The following is a 14295-nucleotide window of genomic DNA, read 5'->3' as shown; positions in this document are numbered from 1 at the left end:
CCAGAATCGATTAGTGTGCTCGGAAACTAAGTCAAAGAGGGGCTCTTTAAAAAAATATATGTTGAACTGCATCATGTAATGATGAAATTAAGCGAAGAATTGATTTAAAGGACCTGTGCGGCAGATTCGGCAGAAGATGCTCGAAGAAGTGCATCGAAAGGCGAATAATAAGAACCAATTTTCAAATTGCTCTCACCGCGATGAAATTGAAAAAAATCACAATGACAAAATATGGGCAATTCTGCCTTGCTTGATGAAATCGAAATTTCGTACAACAATTGACATCAGTGTTTTGACGTTCACGGGCTGCGATTACTGTATCTGGCCCAACTATCGCTTTCAAGAGGTAAAATGTATTTTAAAATCTTAATTCCATTAATATTTATGATTCTTTTCAGTTCATCAGCTGTTTAGGGGCGAACACTCCGAACCTGAAGAAATTATTTATTCATGGTCCCTTCAAATTTGAATATTCACTCGAAGAACGCGAAGTGGCTTCGATTATTCAGCTCAAGAATTTGACCATCCTTGACATTTTTAGAGTTCAGGTTTCTCTGTCAGGAATTTTGGACATCTCTCGTCGATGCGAAAAATTAGAGAGAATCACAGCGGACCCTGTCGCAAATGACGAAGTACCTTCAACTCCTGCCGTCATCAGGGATGACTTTGTGGACGTCCGCGTCGATGCGACAATTTTGCACCGTGGGTTCATATCCCTGTACATGGTATCTGGGAACCCAATTTTTTCAACTGACAAGGATTCCTTTCATTTGGAGCATGAGCCAAGATATATTCGAGAGTTTTCTTTGGCTCAACTGTTTGCTCAAAAACTACGGAGCATGCGTGTAAGAATTTGTTTCCATTTTGCCTCAGTAAATTTTTATAAATAAATATTTCAGTTAATTTGCACCTCTCTAGAGGATATTGAAGAAATGGTCGAGTTTCCGCACCTTCCTGTGATAAAATACGCAAGTATTGAATGCGGCGGTAAATCGGCACACGCCTTAAGGTGTTTCCTGAAAAGAAACGGAGAGAATCTTCAGAAGTTGTTTCTAAGCGGCATTCACAGCAAGGAGAACATGACCTTAGGCGAAATCTTCAGCTTCTGCCCAAATAATCTTAAGTTCTTGGGATTGTATGATTGCAATTTATCTGGGAATGACGCACCTGTTGAAGCGATTCAACAACTGAAACGATTTGAATGGAGGAATTATGAAAAACGGTAAGGAAATTATAGAAAAAATTGAATTCTTGGAAAGCTATCCAAAACTTTTTCTTTTACCCTGCTTTGTAATTTACGCATGTTTTTTCATTTATTAGCCGATTTTAGTTTTTAACTCTGCAAATACTTTTATTAGAATTTGAATTGCATTCTTTTTATTTTAATTACTGTACTTAAAACCTTCCTATATAATATGTTTTTATTTTACAGTCCATATAATTAAATTTAAAGTCCGACTTTGTCGAATTTTATGAGCTCACCAGGGTCGAAATAGATCATTATTGTTGTTTATTCTGACAGATTGTCAAATACAATCATGTTATATAGCAAGTCATTAAAAATATTTATATATAAGCATTAGAGAAAAGGCAGCACAACTTACGAAAACCCTGTCCAGGAGGACAGAGCCGGAGTGGGCCCAGACTAGTATTGAAATCACATCACTAACACTTTAAAAATTCGAAATCGCGTGTTCCTTGCAGAGAGGAATAAACTGCGCCGCACTACATGTCTTCATGACAGGCGGAAGATCGTTCAAAAATTAAACCACTCGATAGTCGAACACATTTTTACCAAGATCAGTGCGGGTGCAGCGTGAGAGCAGAGTGGACGTTTTTTGTGACCATAAAGTGCAGCGCGACTTGCGAATTTTTTTCCCGCCAACGCCTTATGAACGTTTGCGAGAAGTGCGCATGCGTCAGAGCTGGTTTGAACACTTGCAGAGAGACCGCCTGTACGAATGATTTCTTGGTCAGATCCAGCCAGCTCTGACACATGCGCAGTTCATATTGTTTTGGCGGGAAAAAAGTTCGCACGTCGCGCTGCACATTTTGGTTGAAAAAAATATCCACTTTACCTAATTCGCGACCCTCAAGAATCGATTGGTGGGCTCTGAATCAGAAACTTCCTTATTGACAATGTTAAAATTAAAAAATAATAATTAAAACAGGAAGAGAAAGGAAGGTTTTATAATGAAAATTTGATTTTTTGACTATAATTGTTCGTTGCTTTGTCTTATTATGGTTTTAAATCATTGCAGATGTTCCCATGATGTCGTCGCTTTTTCGAGCATTTTGTCAGCGCCGCTTCTGAAAGAAGTCCGCATTTGGCTACCCAAAATTAACTTGAGCGACAACGCCACCGTCATTGCTCGGATTCAACGACGCGAAATCTTGCGGAATCTCAAGAAATTTAGTATGTCTATAAGGCTTGAAATCACTTCTGAGGGTGACAATTCCTCTTGCTTAAAAAGTATCAAAGAGTTAAAAAATGCCATTCGATCGTTGAATAACTCGCATAGAAGCATTTTAGTTCTATAAAAAATGCCTGTATACCATAATTTTAATTGTTGTATTTTTTTCTTTAACCAATAAAAAATCGTGAAAAGAGAATTCCACGATTTTTTTTTCCCGCGAAAAAATACGAAAGTATATGCGAGAACTGCCAGAATGTTCCAGAGCTGGTGTTGCCAAAGAGAGGAGCGGTTGGCGTGTGTCAGCTCTGACGCATGCGCATTTCTCGGTAATAAATAAATAACCTGTTGCGCTAGACTTTTTAGTTGTAAATAATATCCATTTCACCTAATTCGACCCTCAGGAATCGTTTTTGGTGTGTTCAAGGAACTTCGTCTAAGACATTTTTGCCCATTAATTGTCGTACCGTTAACCACAAAATCGATTATTCTGCACAATTTTCTTCTAATTTGATAATGGCGGAACAGGAATGTTTCCTTTGGCCGGGTTTTGGTATATATAAAATACTTGGCCGATTTTTTGAAGTGCGTGAAACCGAAATATTCGACGTCAAACCAGCGGACAGCTGATATCGGTCGCAACAGAGGGGGGCGTATCCAATGGAATTATGGTGGCGCACCACGCCCTCTATGAGCGGTGTGCAGTGTCAAGCGAGCTTTTCTGCCATGTCCACGCTGCCATATTGCATTCCTTCGATTACGCCCCCCTCTACGGTGGCCGATTTTAACTGTTTCGACGCCGAACATTTCAGTTTCACACACAACACAAAATCGGACAAAAAATCTAATAGTATGTTACGGAAAACATCACGCCAAATCCAAAATCAGAGCTGCTAACCATATAAACAAATTAAATTTAAAAAAAATTAATTACGATTTCTGCTATGACAGAATAGAACAAAGATTCTTTTAGGAATTCCAGCCGTAATCCGCAGGCTAAGAATTTCCAGTCGTAAATGAACAGTGGCGCCATATCTCTTATTGTTAGAATCTCCAACGCAAAATTGCTTTCAATCCTCATTTAACGAATCGAATTTCCTAAAAATAAATGGTCACATTCTTAAGAGGGGGGCATTAAAGCATATTTTAATGTAGAAATTGTTGTACTTTAACCTTGAAATATTTATTGCTGTGTTTTTCAAAAAATCAAAGAATTCTTTACACTTTAAGTATTTTAAAGAAATTTTTTTAAAAAAGTTCTTCTAATAATGTATATTAATATTTACGTGAGTCACGGTTTATTTGCCTTCAGCAATATTACAATAAAAAACAAAAGCGCTTTGCACTTCGCGTCGTATTTAACTCACAAATCTCCGTCAAATAAAAAAAAAAATCCGCTGAGTATGTCTCTTAATACAGGCAAAAAATTAAGAAAATTTTGCATTGTTTGAGCTAGAATGTTACTGTGGCTTCGGCAATTGCCACAGTTACTCTAAAAAAGTGTAGAATTTTAACTGTCGTGTAAATTGTATCGGGGGCCAGGCTGCGATGTGTTCGTTCCCGCCAGTCATAATGCAACCAACTCATTAATTGTGTATCTTTAATCTCAGGGGTTGAAAATTTATCTTTTAAAATCCTTTCCGATCAATATTAAAATTTAATTTATAAAGCTGTGGCAACTTTTACTTACGCGCATGATTTTAGTTCTGTTTGAACATGTTTTCGTACTGGGTCCAGTCATCTCCGGAGGCTGCAATGGCAGACTGGAACTGCCTTTTCACCTCATCCAGGTTTTTGGCCGACTCGGACTTATTTTCATCCTCAACACTATCCTTCTTTTCAACTTCTTGTTCCTTTTCAGCTGGATTTTCAGCCTGTTCTGTTTGCACACTCTTTTCTAGAGTATTTTTCTTCATCTCCAACTTGGAAAGTTCCTCTCTAAAATCAAAATTTAAATATTTTTCAGGGTTATTATCTTTTTAAATCACCTTAAAGAGTTGATTTCCATTTTGAGGGATTCTTCATTGCTGATAGTAGCGGCCAGTTTGGCTTCTGCCGCGCTTAACTTGGCACTTGCCTCGGACTCGAGCGCCTGCAGCGTTTCCTGCGACTGCACTGCTTTGCTTAAGATGTTCTTGAGCTGCCTAGAAATTTTCCTCTCGTTTTCCAAACGCTCTTCCATGACGTCAGACTTCCTCTGCAGCTGATTTATAAATTTAATTTATTTTTTTACGAAATAAAATCAATAAAAACCTCTGATATTTTGCTAATTAGCGGATCAGACGCGGCACTTGGCTTTTTCAGCTTCACCAAATTCATTTTTAGCTCTTCAATTTGCTCTAATAGAAAATGATTTTGAGTTAGATTTAATTATGAATTTAAAACTTACTCTTTCTGTCCATGAGAACTTGTTTAATCCTGGAAAACTCCTGTTCTTGCTTGTTCCGCTGGCTTTCAAAGAGAGACACAGTGGCCTCAAAATCCACACCGTTCCGGCAGGACTTCTCCGTCTCTGCTTTTAAATTGGACACTTCTGTCTTCAGTAAAGCGGTCTGCCTGGATTTAGGAAAATTTATTCTGATTTTGTATAAAACAAAATAAAAATATTACTTTTCCGACAGGGCCATGTAATTAGTCACCTTCTCCTGAAGCCCACTACACAATTCCTTGAACGCCGTCATATTTTTCAGCTTCTCCTCCAGTTCCGCAGCTTTCTCGTTCATGTCTAAAACTTGCACCTGAGAAAAAAATTCCAATTTTTTGTTCCTCAAATTACAAATTACACAAACCTCTAAATTTTGGCACTCGTTTCGGAGGACGCCGATTTCCTGGTTGGCCAGGCCGAGCTGCACTTCGAGCATCGTGGCCTTCTGCGTGGCACTTTCGGCCTCGGACTCCTTCTTGCGCACCAACTGGGTCTGGAAGTCGAGCTGCACCTGCAGGCCGGCTAGTGAGCGCCGTTCGCTCTCCAGCATCCGCTCATTCTCGCTCGCTTTCATCGTCCACTTGCTCAGCTCCCTTTGCGTCAAATTATATTCAACCTGGAATGTAAAATGTAATTTTTGAAAGAAAAAATGGAAATTAATACCCTTTTCTCCTGCAATTCCTTCAGCATGGTCGTCACTCGGAGATGCTCGTCTTGGAAGTCATCAAAGTCTTTGTGCGGCGGTGTACTTTCCTGAGTTTGATCCATTTTTCCTTGGGGCACATATACATAATTGCGTCATTTCTGTGTAATGTAGATGTTGAACATGTTTTCTGCGTAAAATTTTATATTTTTCACGTGTCAGGGAAGAAATTCTTAACTTAAAATCTGAAGTTGCACAATTAAAAATACGAAAAATACATACATACAACCAAAATTCTTACATAATTTTTGTGTCCACTTGCGTCTCTAGGTACCTGATAATTTTTTATAATGTGCAAAAAAATGCACAAATTGCAAAATCAGTTGAAAAGAAAACAAATTAAAGTGGAAAGAATTCCGGTTGCAGCACAAAAACAAAGGAAATTTTGATACACGAAGACGAGAATCTCCAAGAATCTGCAACGAAAACGAACGGCGGAGGGGGAAGTGGGGCTCTGGTTAATGGCCGGCCAATCAGAATGCAAACACCGGCCATTGACCAATAGCGTACCAGGAACGTAATTGAACATGCTCAGCAGCTCTTAGGCTTGTTGGAATTTGCCTGGATAATTCTTGACTCTCGCCGATGCAAGGAAAAAAGGAGGGAAACAAAAAATTGATGGAGCCGTAAAGTAAGAAAAGTTTTGCCATTCACCAGCTGATCAACATCATCAAAATTCTTCTCTTTTTCCCACATTCACATTCTCACGGCCAAAATAAGAAATCATTGCAATTTGTGTCGCAATTTTCAAAATCTGAATCATTTACGCGCTTCAAAGAATTTGCTGAAATGGTAAGAATTTTCCGTTGCTCCTGCTTCTCTCACATTCTGCTTCTTCTCTCCATCCGCCGCGCGGCACCTTGCTTCCAAGCTAATTACGGAACTTTTTCGTATCTGCGCTCACACTTCTTTTAAATAAGTGTGCTTGCTTCTGCGTGTAAAACACGCATTTTATGTATTTCATTAATTTATTGAATTTGAGTCGCGATCGAAATGGAAGCCGGGGCTGAGGAGGGTAGCCGTATGTCTATCAAGGTTTCCTTACACTTGCCGGCAGGATACAAGGACTGGGAGGAGTTCATGTCCCGCAAACACATCAAAAACGAGTTGAAAGGAGCCCAACAGGAAATTCTACAGCAGGACAGAGAAGGAACAGTTGCAGAAGAGGCCATGGAAAAATCAACAAGAAGTTAAAAAAGTAAGAAAAAAAACACACATGAATATTTTGAATGTTGCAAAATTTATTGAATTAACATTTAAATAATTAAAGCTCATACATAAAATCTGGAAAATTATTGTTAATAATACAGCAGCTTTTTACGTGTCTACGCTAGGCGAGTGGCTATTATTTTTAAACCTAAGAAATGCGAGCTGCGACTGAGTTGAATAATTGACCATTTTATTTCTTTCACAGTAAGTTTGGCACCGTGGCTTTCTCCATCTCGTTGAGTGTCCTGCGCAAATATCGGCGTCAGATCTTTGGTTTTCAGGGCACGGCGGCGGCGCAGCGTGACTAGAACTCGTCGTGCCTGTTGAGCGCCTCGCCGAAGTCGGTGGCCTGCGAGCCGACGAACAGGTCGTACTTGTCCAGCACCTCGTTCTTGGTCAGCTTGCCGTCCTTGTCGGCGTCGCCCTCGTGCACCAGGTGGCGCGCCTCCGCCTCGGCGTGGTCGAACTCGGGCGGGATGATCCATGACTTGACCTCCTCCTTGTCCATGAAGCCGTCGCCGTCCTTGTCGCGGAATCGCACGAACTGGTCCTTTTCGCTCTTCACCCACTCCGGCTCCTCCTCGCCAGGGCTGCTTCTGTACATGTCCCCTGAAAAAGGTTTTAGAGGTCGTTTTAAATATCGTTCCCAACGCGCATGCTTATTCAAAATGGCGGCAATCAGAGTCTCGGTCTGCAGTGCCGATTTATGCGTCTTAAATTGCTTAAATATTTCTGTGGAGTTTAATATTGCTCTTCTAGGGTCTTTTTGACGAATTTCCGCGTGATTGCATGCCCTGAGCTCAGGGTAGGCAGGTCTGGAGGGTATCAGAATACATTTCTTTAGGAAAAATCTAAAAAAATCACATTTTCATGCCATTAGAAATCAATTTTTGGTCTCAATAAATTATCTACTGCCGCGCGGGCTATTCAAAATGGCGTCCTTTAGGGTTCAGCAAATTAATGACACGATGAATCGTGGTTTTGTCTACTTTTCAAGAGCGAGGGATGTAAAAATTGAGAAAATGCTGTATCCAGCGGCCTTGACTTTTGGTCTAAATTTTGTTCCGACTGCGCATACTTATTCAAAATGGCCTTCATCAGAGTCAAAGGCTGTTATTGGCCAAAATTCTTTTAAATTGGCAGGAAAAATACGAAATTTCCCCTCAAAGTTCTTTAGGCGGCCATGATTGCGCAGAACTCACGAAATAATTGCGTGACCTGAGCTCAGGGTAGGCAGGTTTGGAGGATATCAGTATAGCTTTCTTTAGAAAAACATCTTCATGCTATTAGAATTAATTTTTTGGCCTCAAAATAAGTTCTCTTCTGCTGCGCAGACTACTCAAAATGGCGTCCTTTAGTGCTCATCAAATAAACGACTTAATGAATCCTATTTTTTCCACATTTCAAAAGTATGGGATGCGTTAATGAAGAAAATGCTGTAAAAATTGGAGATTCTTCCAGCGGCTGTGACTTTTTCTTGCGCACATTTATTCAAAATGGCGGCAATCAGAGACCATTTGATAAAACTCTTGTTAAAAATCACTTATGTTGACGGTAAGAGTTCAAAAGTTATTTCTGCGGCCATGAGTGGGCAGACCTTACAAAATTAATGCCTGACCTGAGCTCAGGGTAAGCGAGATTAAAGGTTAGTTTTATTCCTTTAATCAAATTTTCAAGTAAAATAATTGTTCAATCATGTCAAATTAATTCTAGGGTCTCGAGTTCGCTCCTGCCACGCCCCACTATTAAAAATGGCGTCATTTAGAGCTCAGCCTATTCGAAGCAAACTCAAAAATTCCCGCAAGAATCTACTAGCAGCCATTTAAGGGACAGTTTCCAAGATTATTACCGATATATTCGTCGATGGAGACCTTTCCGTCCTTATCCTTGTCGATGTCCTCCATTGTCTCGATGACGATGAGTTCGCGCATGTGTCCCGCTTCCTCTGGGTGGATGAAGCCTGTGAACTCGTCCTTGGTCAGGGCCTCGTCCTGGTCCTGATCGGCCACGCTCCAACGCCTTCTGTCCCTCTTCAGCATCTCCTTGTACGAGAAGCCGCTGTCGTCCTGCTCCATTTCCGCTTGCTTCTCCACGCTTGGGTCCGAATCTGATGAGGTTTTAAATTTAAATGGTGATAAAAGGAAATCAATTTTGTAAATTATTGCTAACCGTCCATGAATCCGTAGACGAGCTTTCGGTACTCCTGCCAGGTGATGGTGTCCTTGTTCTCCGGGTTGTGGGCCCGCCATTGTCTCTCCACGTCGTCGATGACGTACCTCTTCTGCGTGTAGGTAATCCAGGATCGCAGCTCCTCGGAACTGACGAAGCCGTCGCCGTCCTTGTCGATTTTGTCGTAGATCAACCTTCGGAGTATCGATTAATTAGATAATTTTAATTTTAATTATTGTGCTTACCCTAGACGCCGTTTGCTCTCCTCAGGGGACAGTTGGTCAAAGGTCTTGGCCTCGTCAGGGCCGAGGAAGGCCTCATGGTCGTATACCACGTCGTGGTCTTCCTCGTTCGGGAAGTGTTCCTTGTGGCTCAGATTCTGATTTGGTTTAATTTAAATTAAATTAAATTAAATTTTTAAGGAAAATACTCACATTATCGATGACTCTGTCCTTGCCCTCTTTCTCGTCCGGCTTCGGAATCGCCGTCGCCACCACGAACGCGAGGATGGACAGGGTGAGGGTGAGACGAAGCATTTTGGCACTTTCTGAAATAAATTTAATAAAATGAATTATTTCAACTGTAAGTCCTGTGAGAACCACCCTTTACAACCCCGAAATCTTACTCCTGAGTACAGATCCGATCCTGCGGCGCTCTTGTTTTGTTCCTTCTTCCAACTCAGCAATCGCGATTTTGAAAATTTAGCTCCCGCCAGACGAAACTCGCCGCAGATGGCAGCACCAATCGAGCCGCACCGGCAGACAGGCAGACGTTTGTTTGTTTATATTCGAAAATATGAGACTCCCCGTTTAAACTCTTTTTTTTAATTATTTTTAAATTTATCGATCATGTCATCTTCCTCAGCCATGCGATTTCTGGAGGAGAGACACGTCGCCATCGTGGTCGACCTGCTCGTTTGGTCCCACAGGATGGACCTGCTCGCCCTGTCCAACGTCAGGGGTAAGTCCGTAAATTCAGGGTGATATTCTTTAAAATTAAAAATTAAATTTTCAGGCGAGGTGACCCTGCACAGGCTGACCTGGCAGAAGGTTTGGACCCTGGCGCCGCCGAGCAAGGGCGTCAAGGTGACCGCCATGGCGTGGCGACCTGACGGAAAAATCCTGGCCATCGCCTATTCGAGCGGAGATTTTTTCCTGGTGGACGTTGAGAATGCCGATGTTGTGCACAAATTGCAGACAAATGGGGAAGTGTCCTGTCTTACCTGGCAGGAAAACAAGACCTTTGAGATAAATGTGGCGAAGAAAGAGATGGTTATTATTGTTTTTGATCTATCTTCCAATGTATAAAAGCAATTTTTGAGAGCGTCGGAGGGGTCGGTCGGGGGAGGCAAAAGGGTGAAAACGATGCAGAATTTCATGGCAAATCTAAACAACTCAAGTTTTTTACTTTACGTCCCACAGAAGCCGAGTTATAAATTTTTAAAGTCGAAATAGCGCGGTTTATGATATTTCAAACTTGTTTTTGGGGCCCAGGCGGGGTCTTATGGCCCGAACGGTGCCCATTTTGGTACCCATCGATGCTCCTCGGCGAGGCGCGTCCGCCCATGTGTGGTTTTCCAAAATCGCACCATTTTTATAATTTTTACGAATTTTTTTCTGCCCATTTTTTAAAAAAAGTCACATTGTTCAAAAAATGGTTTTATTTTTGTTAAAATTCGGCCGTTTTTCCGATCGTGGACCACGACCTCTCATTGGACAGCTCTCAGGAAGGGCTTTTACCTGTTGTACCCTGAAGACCTTTTTACAGGGTGTCCTGCGACCTGAGATCCGCTCCCAGGCCGGTTTTTTATGCTTTTCTGATGTTTTCTTTAATCCTACTCTGTCAAAAACCTTGCTCAGGTCGCGTGACCTGAGGAATTTGTAGCCGTCGAATTTGCAGGACCGCCGCTGGTCTGGAAACCAGTATTCAGATTTTTTTGCGCCCATTAAAAAAATTAAAATTAATTTTTTACGATTTTTCGGCACAGTGAGGTGAAAATGGTTTTATTTTTGTTAATATTCAGCCGTTGGTTCGATCTTGGACCACGACCCCTCATTGGACAGGTCTTTGATTGGGCTATTACTTAGGATACCCTAGCGACCTTTTTCAGGGTACCCTGACCTGAGATCCGCTTCCAGGCTGTTTTTAATGAATTTTAAGCACATTGAGCGATACTAGGTTGCTATTTTTCACCCTTGCCTATGACCGACCTTCCTCAGGTCGCGCCACCTTACATCGATCGCTTAAAGAGGAATAATAATATTTACTAATCCTTTAAGATCTCATTTCTCCAGGAGGAAAATCCACAGTTACTACCCCCACTGCCAACCCTGTCGAGGAGCTTCGGTCCAATTAGTAAAGAAGAAAACGCTGAAGACTCGAAGCAGATCAACAGCCAAACAAAACCGAATCTCCTCGTCTGCGGAACAGTGGACGGAGAAATCACGATGTTCGCCCTGGGCCTGCTGTCGTGCGGCACAATCAACCTGAGCAGCCACCTGGACGGCCAGAAATGCCACGTCCTGTCTGTAAAAATGGACCCGTCCTTCAAGAACCTGCTGGCCGTGGTCGCGGTCCAGAACCCTGACCTCTCCTGGGTCGTGCAGCTCATGCATTTCGACTTGTCCAAAATTGAAAAGCATTCTGAAGAGCTGCTTATCCTGGCCAAGCAATACGGCCTCATCCTCAGCCAGGTCGGCTACCTGGGACAGACGATGAGCTCCATCACCGAGGCCTGGGAGAATATTCTCATGGAGATGGACTCGAGCCTTGCCAACTACGCCTCGCAAGTCGAACCAGGCGCTGTTTCTGCTGATTTTCTCGAGCTGCTCATGTTTGGCACCGCCAGCCCTGAATTACAAGTTGGTCAAATTAATTTAATTGTTTATACACGAGTACTGCCAGTTCAAAAGATATTTTATTTTCAAAAAATTAAAATTTCACAATAAAAAAAATTGATTTAAAATAGCGGTGGGGGCGGGCGGGGGTGGCTTTAAGGACCATTCAACGCGAAATTTTACGGCGAGTGTAACAAACTTTGGTTTTTTACTCTACGACCCATAGAAGCCAAGATATTAATTTTTAATGTCGAAAAACGTGATTTGTGACATTTCCAACTTTTTCATTGGGGCCCAGGCGGGGTCCTATGGGCCCGAGGTCGCTGATTTTTGTACCAATCGATGTCCCTTGGCGAGGAGCGTCCACCCATTTTCGGTTTCCCAAAATCGGATCATTTTTCGAATTTTAACGAATTTTTTCTTTTGTTTTTTTGAAAAAGCCGAAATTCTGGTTATAATTTAATTAAAATTCGGCCGTTTGTCAGATCGTGGACCAATACCCCTCATCGGACAGGTCTTGGACGGGGCTTTGGCCTGGGGTGCACTTACGACCTTTTTTCAGGGTACCCCGACCTGAGATCCGCTCCCAGGCCGGTTTTCAATGCTTTTTTCACTAATTTCAAGCAAATTTGGCAATATTCGTTGGCGATTTTTCATTCTTGCATGTCACTGACCTTCCTCAGGTCACGCGACCTGACATCGTGTCCTGAACTGTTTTATGCTCATTATATATTTTTTTGTTAAATTTAAATGAAATCAAATCATTTATAATTTTTGGTTCCATATTTACAGAAAAATTTTATTTTTCCTTTCAGACGTTTCTCCTGAGCGACCTGACAGAAAGAGGTTTAAAGAAGCTAGGCAACTCAATTGAAGTGTCGTACATCAACATCCAAAAGCTGGTTCTGAAGCATCTGCAGGCCGTCTCAGCCGCAATCTACTTCCACGTGACCGGTCTGTCCGGCATGGCCAACGAAAAAGCCTACCAGGAAATCGGGCTGTGCCTCGATCTCGTGTCCGAAGCGTCCGTCTCGGCCGCCGCATTTATTTCCAAAGCGACCGAGGTGCAACAGGTGATCGACTCGTCGATGAAAAACTACAAAGCCTTCTTCCGGTGGCTGTACGCGGCCATCCTGCGGCTGTCGGACGAACGCGTGCCGCCGGAAATGGTCAAGATGCGGCAGCAGGAGCTCACCTTCATCGCCGAGTTCCTCGAGAAGTTCGACGATGCGCAGGAGGGCGCCGACGGAAAGCCCAAATTCAATTTGGAGCGGCTCGGACAGTACCTGGTCGACAAGGATCTGACCACGCCCAAGGACTCGTCAGGCAACCACTGGCACCAGTTCCTCAACGGCGACCCTGAGCTCAAGAATAATCCCTTCATCGTGCCAAAGTAGGTTTTTTTTATTTTTTATTCACGAATTTCAATGAAAATTTTAGGTTTGAAAACATGTCGTTGGTGCAGCAGCACAAGCACCTGCTCTCGGCCCTGACGCGCCTCTTTGAGCATCCGTCGAGAGCCTTCGACACGCCCATTTTGCAGACTAAACGGGTCCACGAGACGAAGGATCTGGCCCAGCTGCGACTGACGACGCACTGCTTCGATCACCGCTTCTACATGGCCATGATCGACAAGCAGGAGGCCGCGGACGTCCTCAGGTACGCCGAGGTCTGCCTCAGGTCCTTCCTCGACCCTGTCCGAAGAGCCTTGTTCAGGTAATTTTTATTTAATTTAAAATTAGTTAAAATAATAATTTTTAATTCAGATTTTCAGACGAGGTCGAACACAGGGTGCTGGACGTCCAGTTTTTCTCGGAAGAGACGATCTCCGTCTTGCTGGAGCAGCAGCAGGACAATAAAATGGCAGTTTTCCTGCAGTTTCCTCTTAAAATCGCCGTCGAGCAGGCCCTAGTCTTTTTCCCTAGAGAGGTAATAATTTAATTTAACAATAAATCAGGGTCTGAAAGTCGTTATCAGGGCGTGGAAGCCACTCGACTGCTGGAACCGAACTCGTTAAAGCCGCTCGAAAACATGGTCGGTGCTCAAATTGCGGTGAATGGCGAGCGAAAGGTGGCGGTCGTCCTGAGCGAGAGCAGACGCAGGGTCCGCCTGTTCGAGATGGAGGTTGAGGAGGACGACGAAGAAGACGAGACCACCCTTAACTCCACACGGGAAAGTGATAATACTGATAAATGATGCATTTTTGTAGTTTTCTGCACACTGATAAAAAGATTATAAACTTGAAACTCGAGTTTAACTGCTTGCACCCCTTTCGCACGTGTATCTTATCAATGGAGCGGCCTGTTTCCTTCACAAGGCACATATTTTGTTCCTCTCCAGATTGACTGAGTCGAGAATAGCGCAAAAAACACAATAGGCAGGTTTTGTTGACATTTAGCTGCGTATCCCTCCGCCGTGCAGATAAGGAATTCACAAGAGAAATACTCCGGTCTAACCCTTCAAATTTATTTAAAAAGCTTCTAAAAACACAACAAAATCAAAATTCCGCGAATTCAAACCGTGTTTGACCGCGAAAAC

The 14295-nt window shown here is 42.6% G+C and overlaps 3 protein-coding genes across 5 annotated transcripts; 1 reads left to right on the top strand and 2 right to left on the bottom strand.

Moving 5' to 3' along the window:
- Positions 1–4063: 4063 nt before the first annotated feature.
- On the bottom strand, positions 4064–5918 carry LOC135946952 (myosin-9-like). Its single transcript, XM_065495458.1, has 8 exons — positions 5784–5918; positions 5503–5612; positions 5204–5455; positions 5025–5152; positions 4804–4970; positions 4668–4753; positions 4403–4617; positions 4064–4352 (listed from the first exon to the last, which is right to left on the bottom strand). The coding sequence occupies exons 2-8, from the start codon at positions 5605–5607 to the stop codon at positions 4115–4117; spliced, it is 1191 nt and encodes a 396-aa protein (XP_065351530.1). The 5' UTR covers positions 5608–5612; positions 5784–5918; the 3' UTR covers positions 4064–4114.
- Positions 5919–6180: 262 nt separating this feature from the next.
- Positions 6181–14003, top strand: APC4 (anaphase-promoting complex subunit 4). Of its 3 annotated transcripts, XM_065488638.1 has the most exons (9): positions 6181–6334; positions 6600–6740; positions 9785–9880; positions 9935–10191; positions 11200–11781; positions 12573–13150; positions 13198–13473; positions 13524–13686; positions 13735–14003. In XM_065488638.1, the coding sequence occupies exons 3-9, from the start codon at positions 9787–9789 to the stop codon at positions 13951–13953; spliced, it is 2169 nt and encodes a 722-aa protein (XP_065344710.1). In that variant the 5' UTR covers positions 6181–6334; positions 6600–6740; positions 9785–9786; the 3' UTR covers positions 13954–14003. The 3 variants fall into 3 exon arrangements, with proteins under 3 accessions (XP_065344710.1, XP_065344701.1, XP_065344694.1); XM_065488629.1 differs by lacking the exons at positions 6181–6334; positions 6600–6740 and having other exon boundaries at positions 9693–9880; positions 11215–11781; XM_065488622.1 differs by lacking the exons at positions 6181–6334; positions 6600–6740 and having other exon boundaries at positions 9693–9880.
- Positions 6764–9633, bottom strand: scf (Calumenin scf). The gene is made up of 6 exons (XM_065488651.1): positions 9546–9633; positions 9355–9467; positions 9166–9299; positions 8921–9114; positions 8601–8858; positions 6764–7360 (listed from the first exon to the last, which is right to left on the bottom strand). Exons 2-6 carry the CDS (start codon positions 9454–9456, stop codon positions 7056–7058), a joined length of 993 nt encoding a protein of 330 aa, XP_065344723.1. The 5' UTR covers positions 9457–9467; positions 9546–9633; the 3' UTR covers positions 6764–7055.
- Positions 14004–14295: the final 292 nt, after the last annotated feature.

Source organism: Cloeon dipterum, chromosome 1 (assembly GCF_949628265.1).
Source record: "Cloeon dipterum chromosome 1, ieCloDipt1.1, whole genome shotgun sequence".
NCBI lineage: Eukaryota > Metazoa > Arthropoda > Insecta > Ephemeroptera > Baetidae > Cloeon > Cloeon dipterum.
Note: the sequence above shows the minus strand (reverse complement) of the source record. Positions and strands in the feature narration are given on the sequence as shown.

What these genes read in the sequence shown, in the direction of transcription:
- APC4 (XM_065488622.1), top strand. Translation starts at nt 9,769, where the DNA reads ATGTCATCTTCCTCAGCCATGCGATTTCTGGAGGAGAGACACGTCGCC. An exon ending in CGCCCTGTCCAACGTCAGGG is followed by an intron (nt 9,881 to 9,934) that starts GTAAGTCCGTAA and finishes TTAAATTTTCAG; the next exon opens with GCGAGGTGACCCTGCACAGG. An exon ending in TAGTCTTTTTCCCTAGAGAG is followed by an intron (nt 13,687 to 13,734) that starts GTAATAATTTAA and finishes AGTCGTTATCAG; the next exon opens with GGCGTGGAAGCCACTCGACT.
- LOC135946952 (XM_065495458.1), bottom strand. Translation starts at nt 5,607, where the DNA reads ATGGATCAAACTCAGGAAAGTACACCGCCGCACAAAGACTTTGATGAC. An exon ending in TACATGGCCCTGTCGGAAAA is followed by an intron (nt 4,971 to 5,024) that starts GTAATATTTTTA and finishes TCCTAAATCCAG; the next exon opens with GCAGACCGCTTTACTGAAGA. An exon ending in ATGGAAATCAACTCTTTAAG is followed by an intron (nt 4,353 to 4,402) that starts GTGATTTAAAAA and finishes TTTTGATTTTAG; the next exon opens with AGAGGAACTTTCCAAGTTGG.
- scf (XM_065488651.1), bottom strand. Translation starts at nt 9,456, where the DNA reads ATGCTTCGTCTCACCCTCACCCTGTCCATCCTCGCGTTCGTGGTGGCG. An exon ending in GAGAGCAAACGGCGTCTAGG is followed by an intron (nt 9,115 to 9,165) that starts GTAAGCACAATA and finishes GATACTCCGAAG; the next exon opens with GTTGATCTACGACAAAATCG. An exon ending in CGTCTACGGATTCATGGACG is followed by an intron (nt 8,859 to 8,920) that starts GTTAGCAATAAT and finishes AAACCTCATCAG; the next exon opens with ATTCGGACCCAAGCGTGGAG.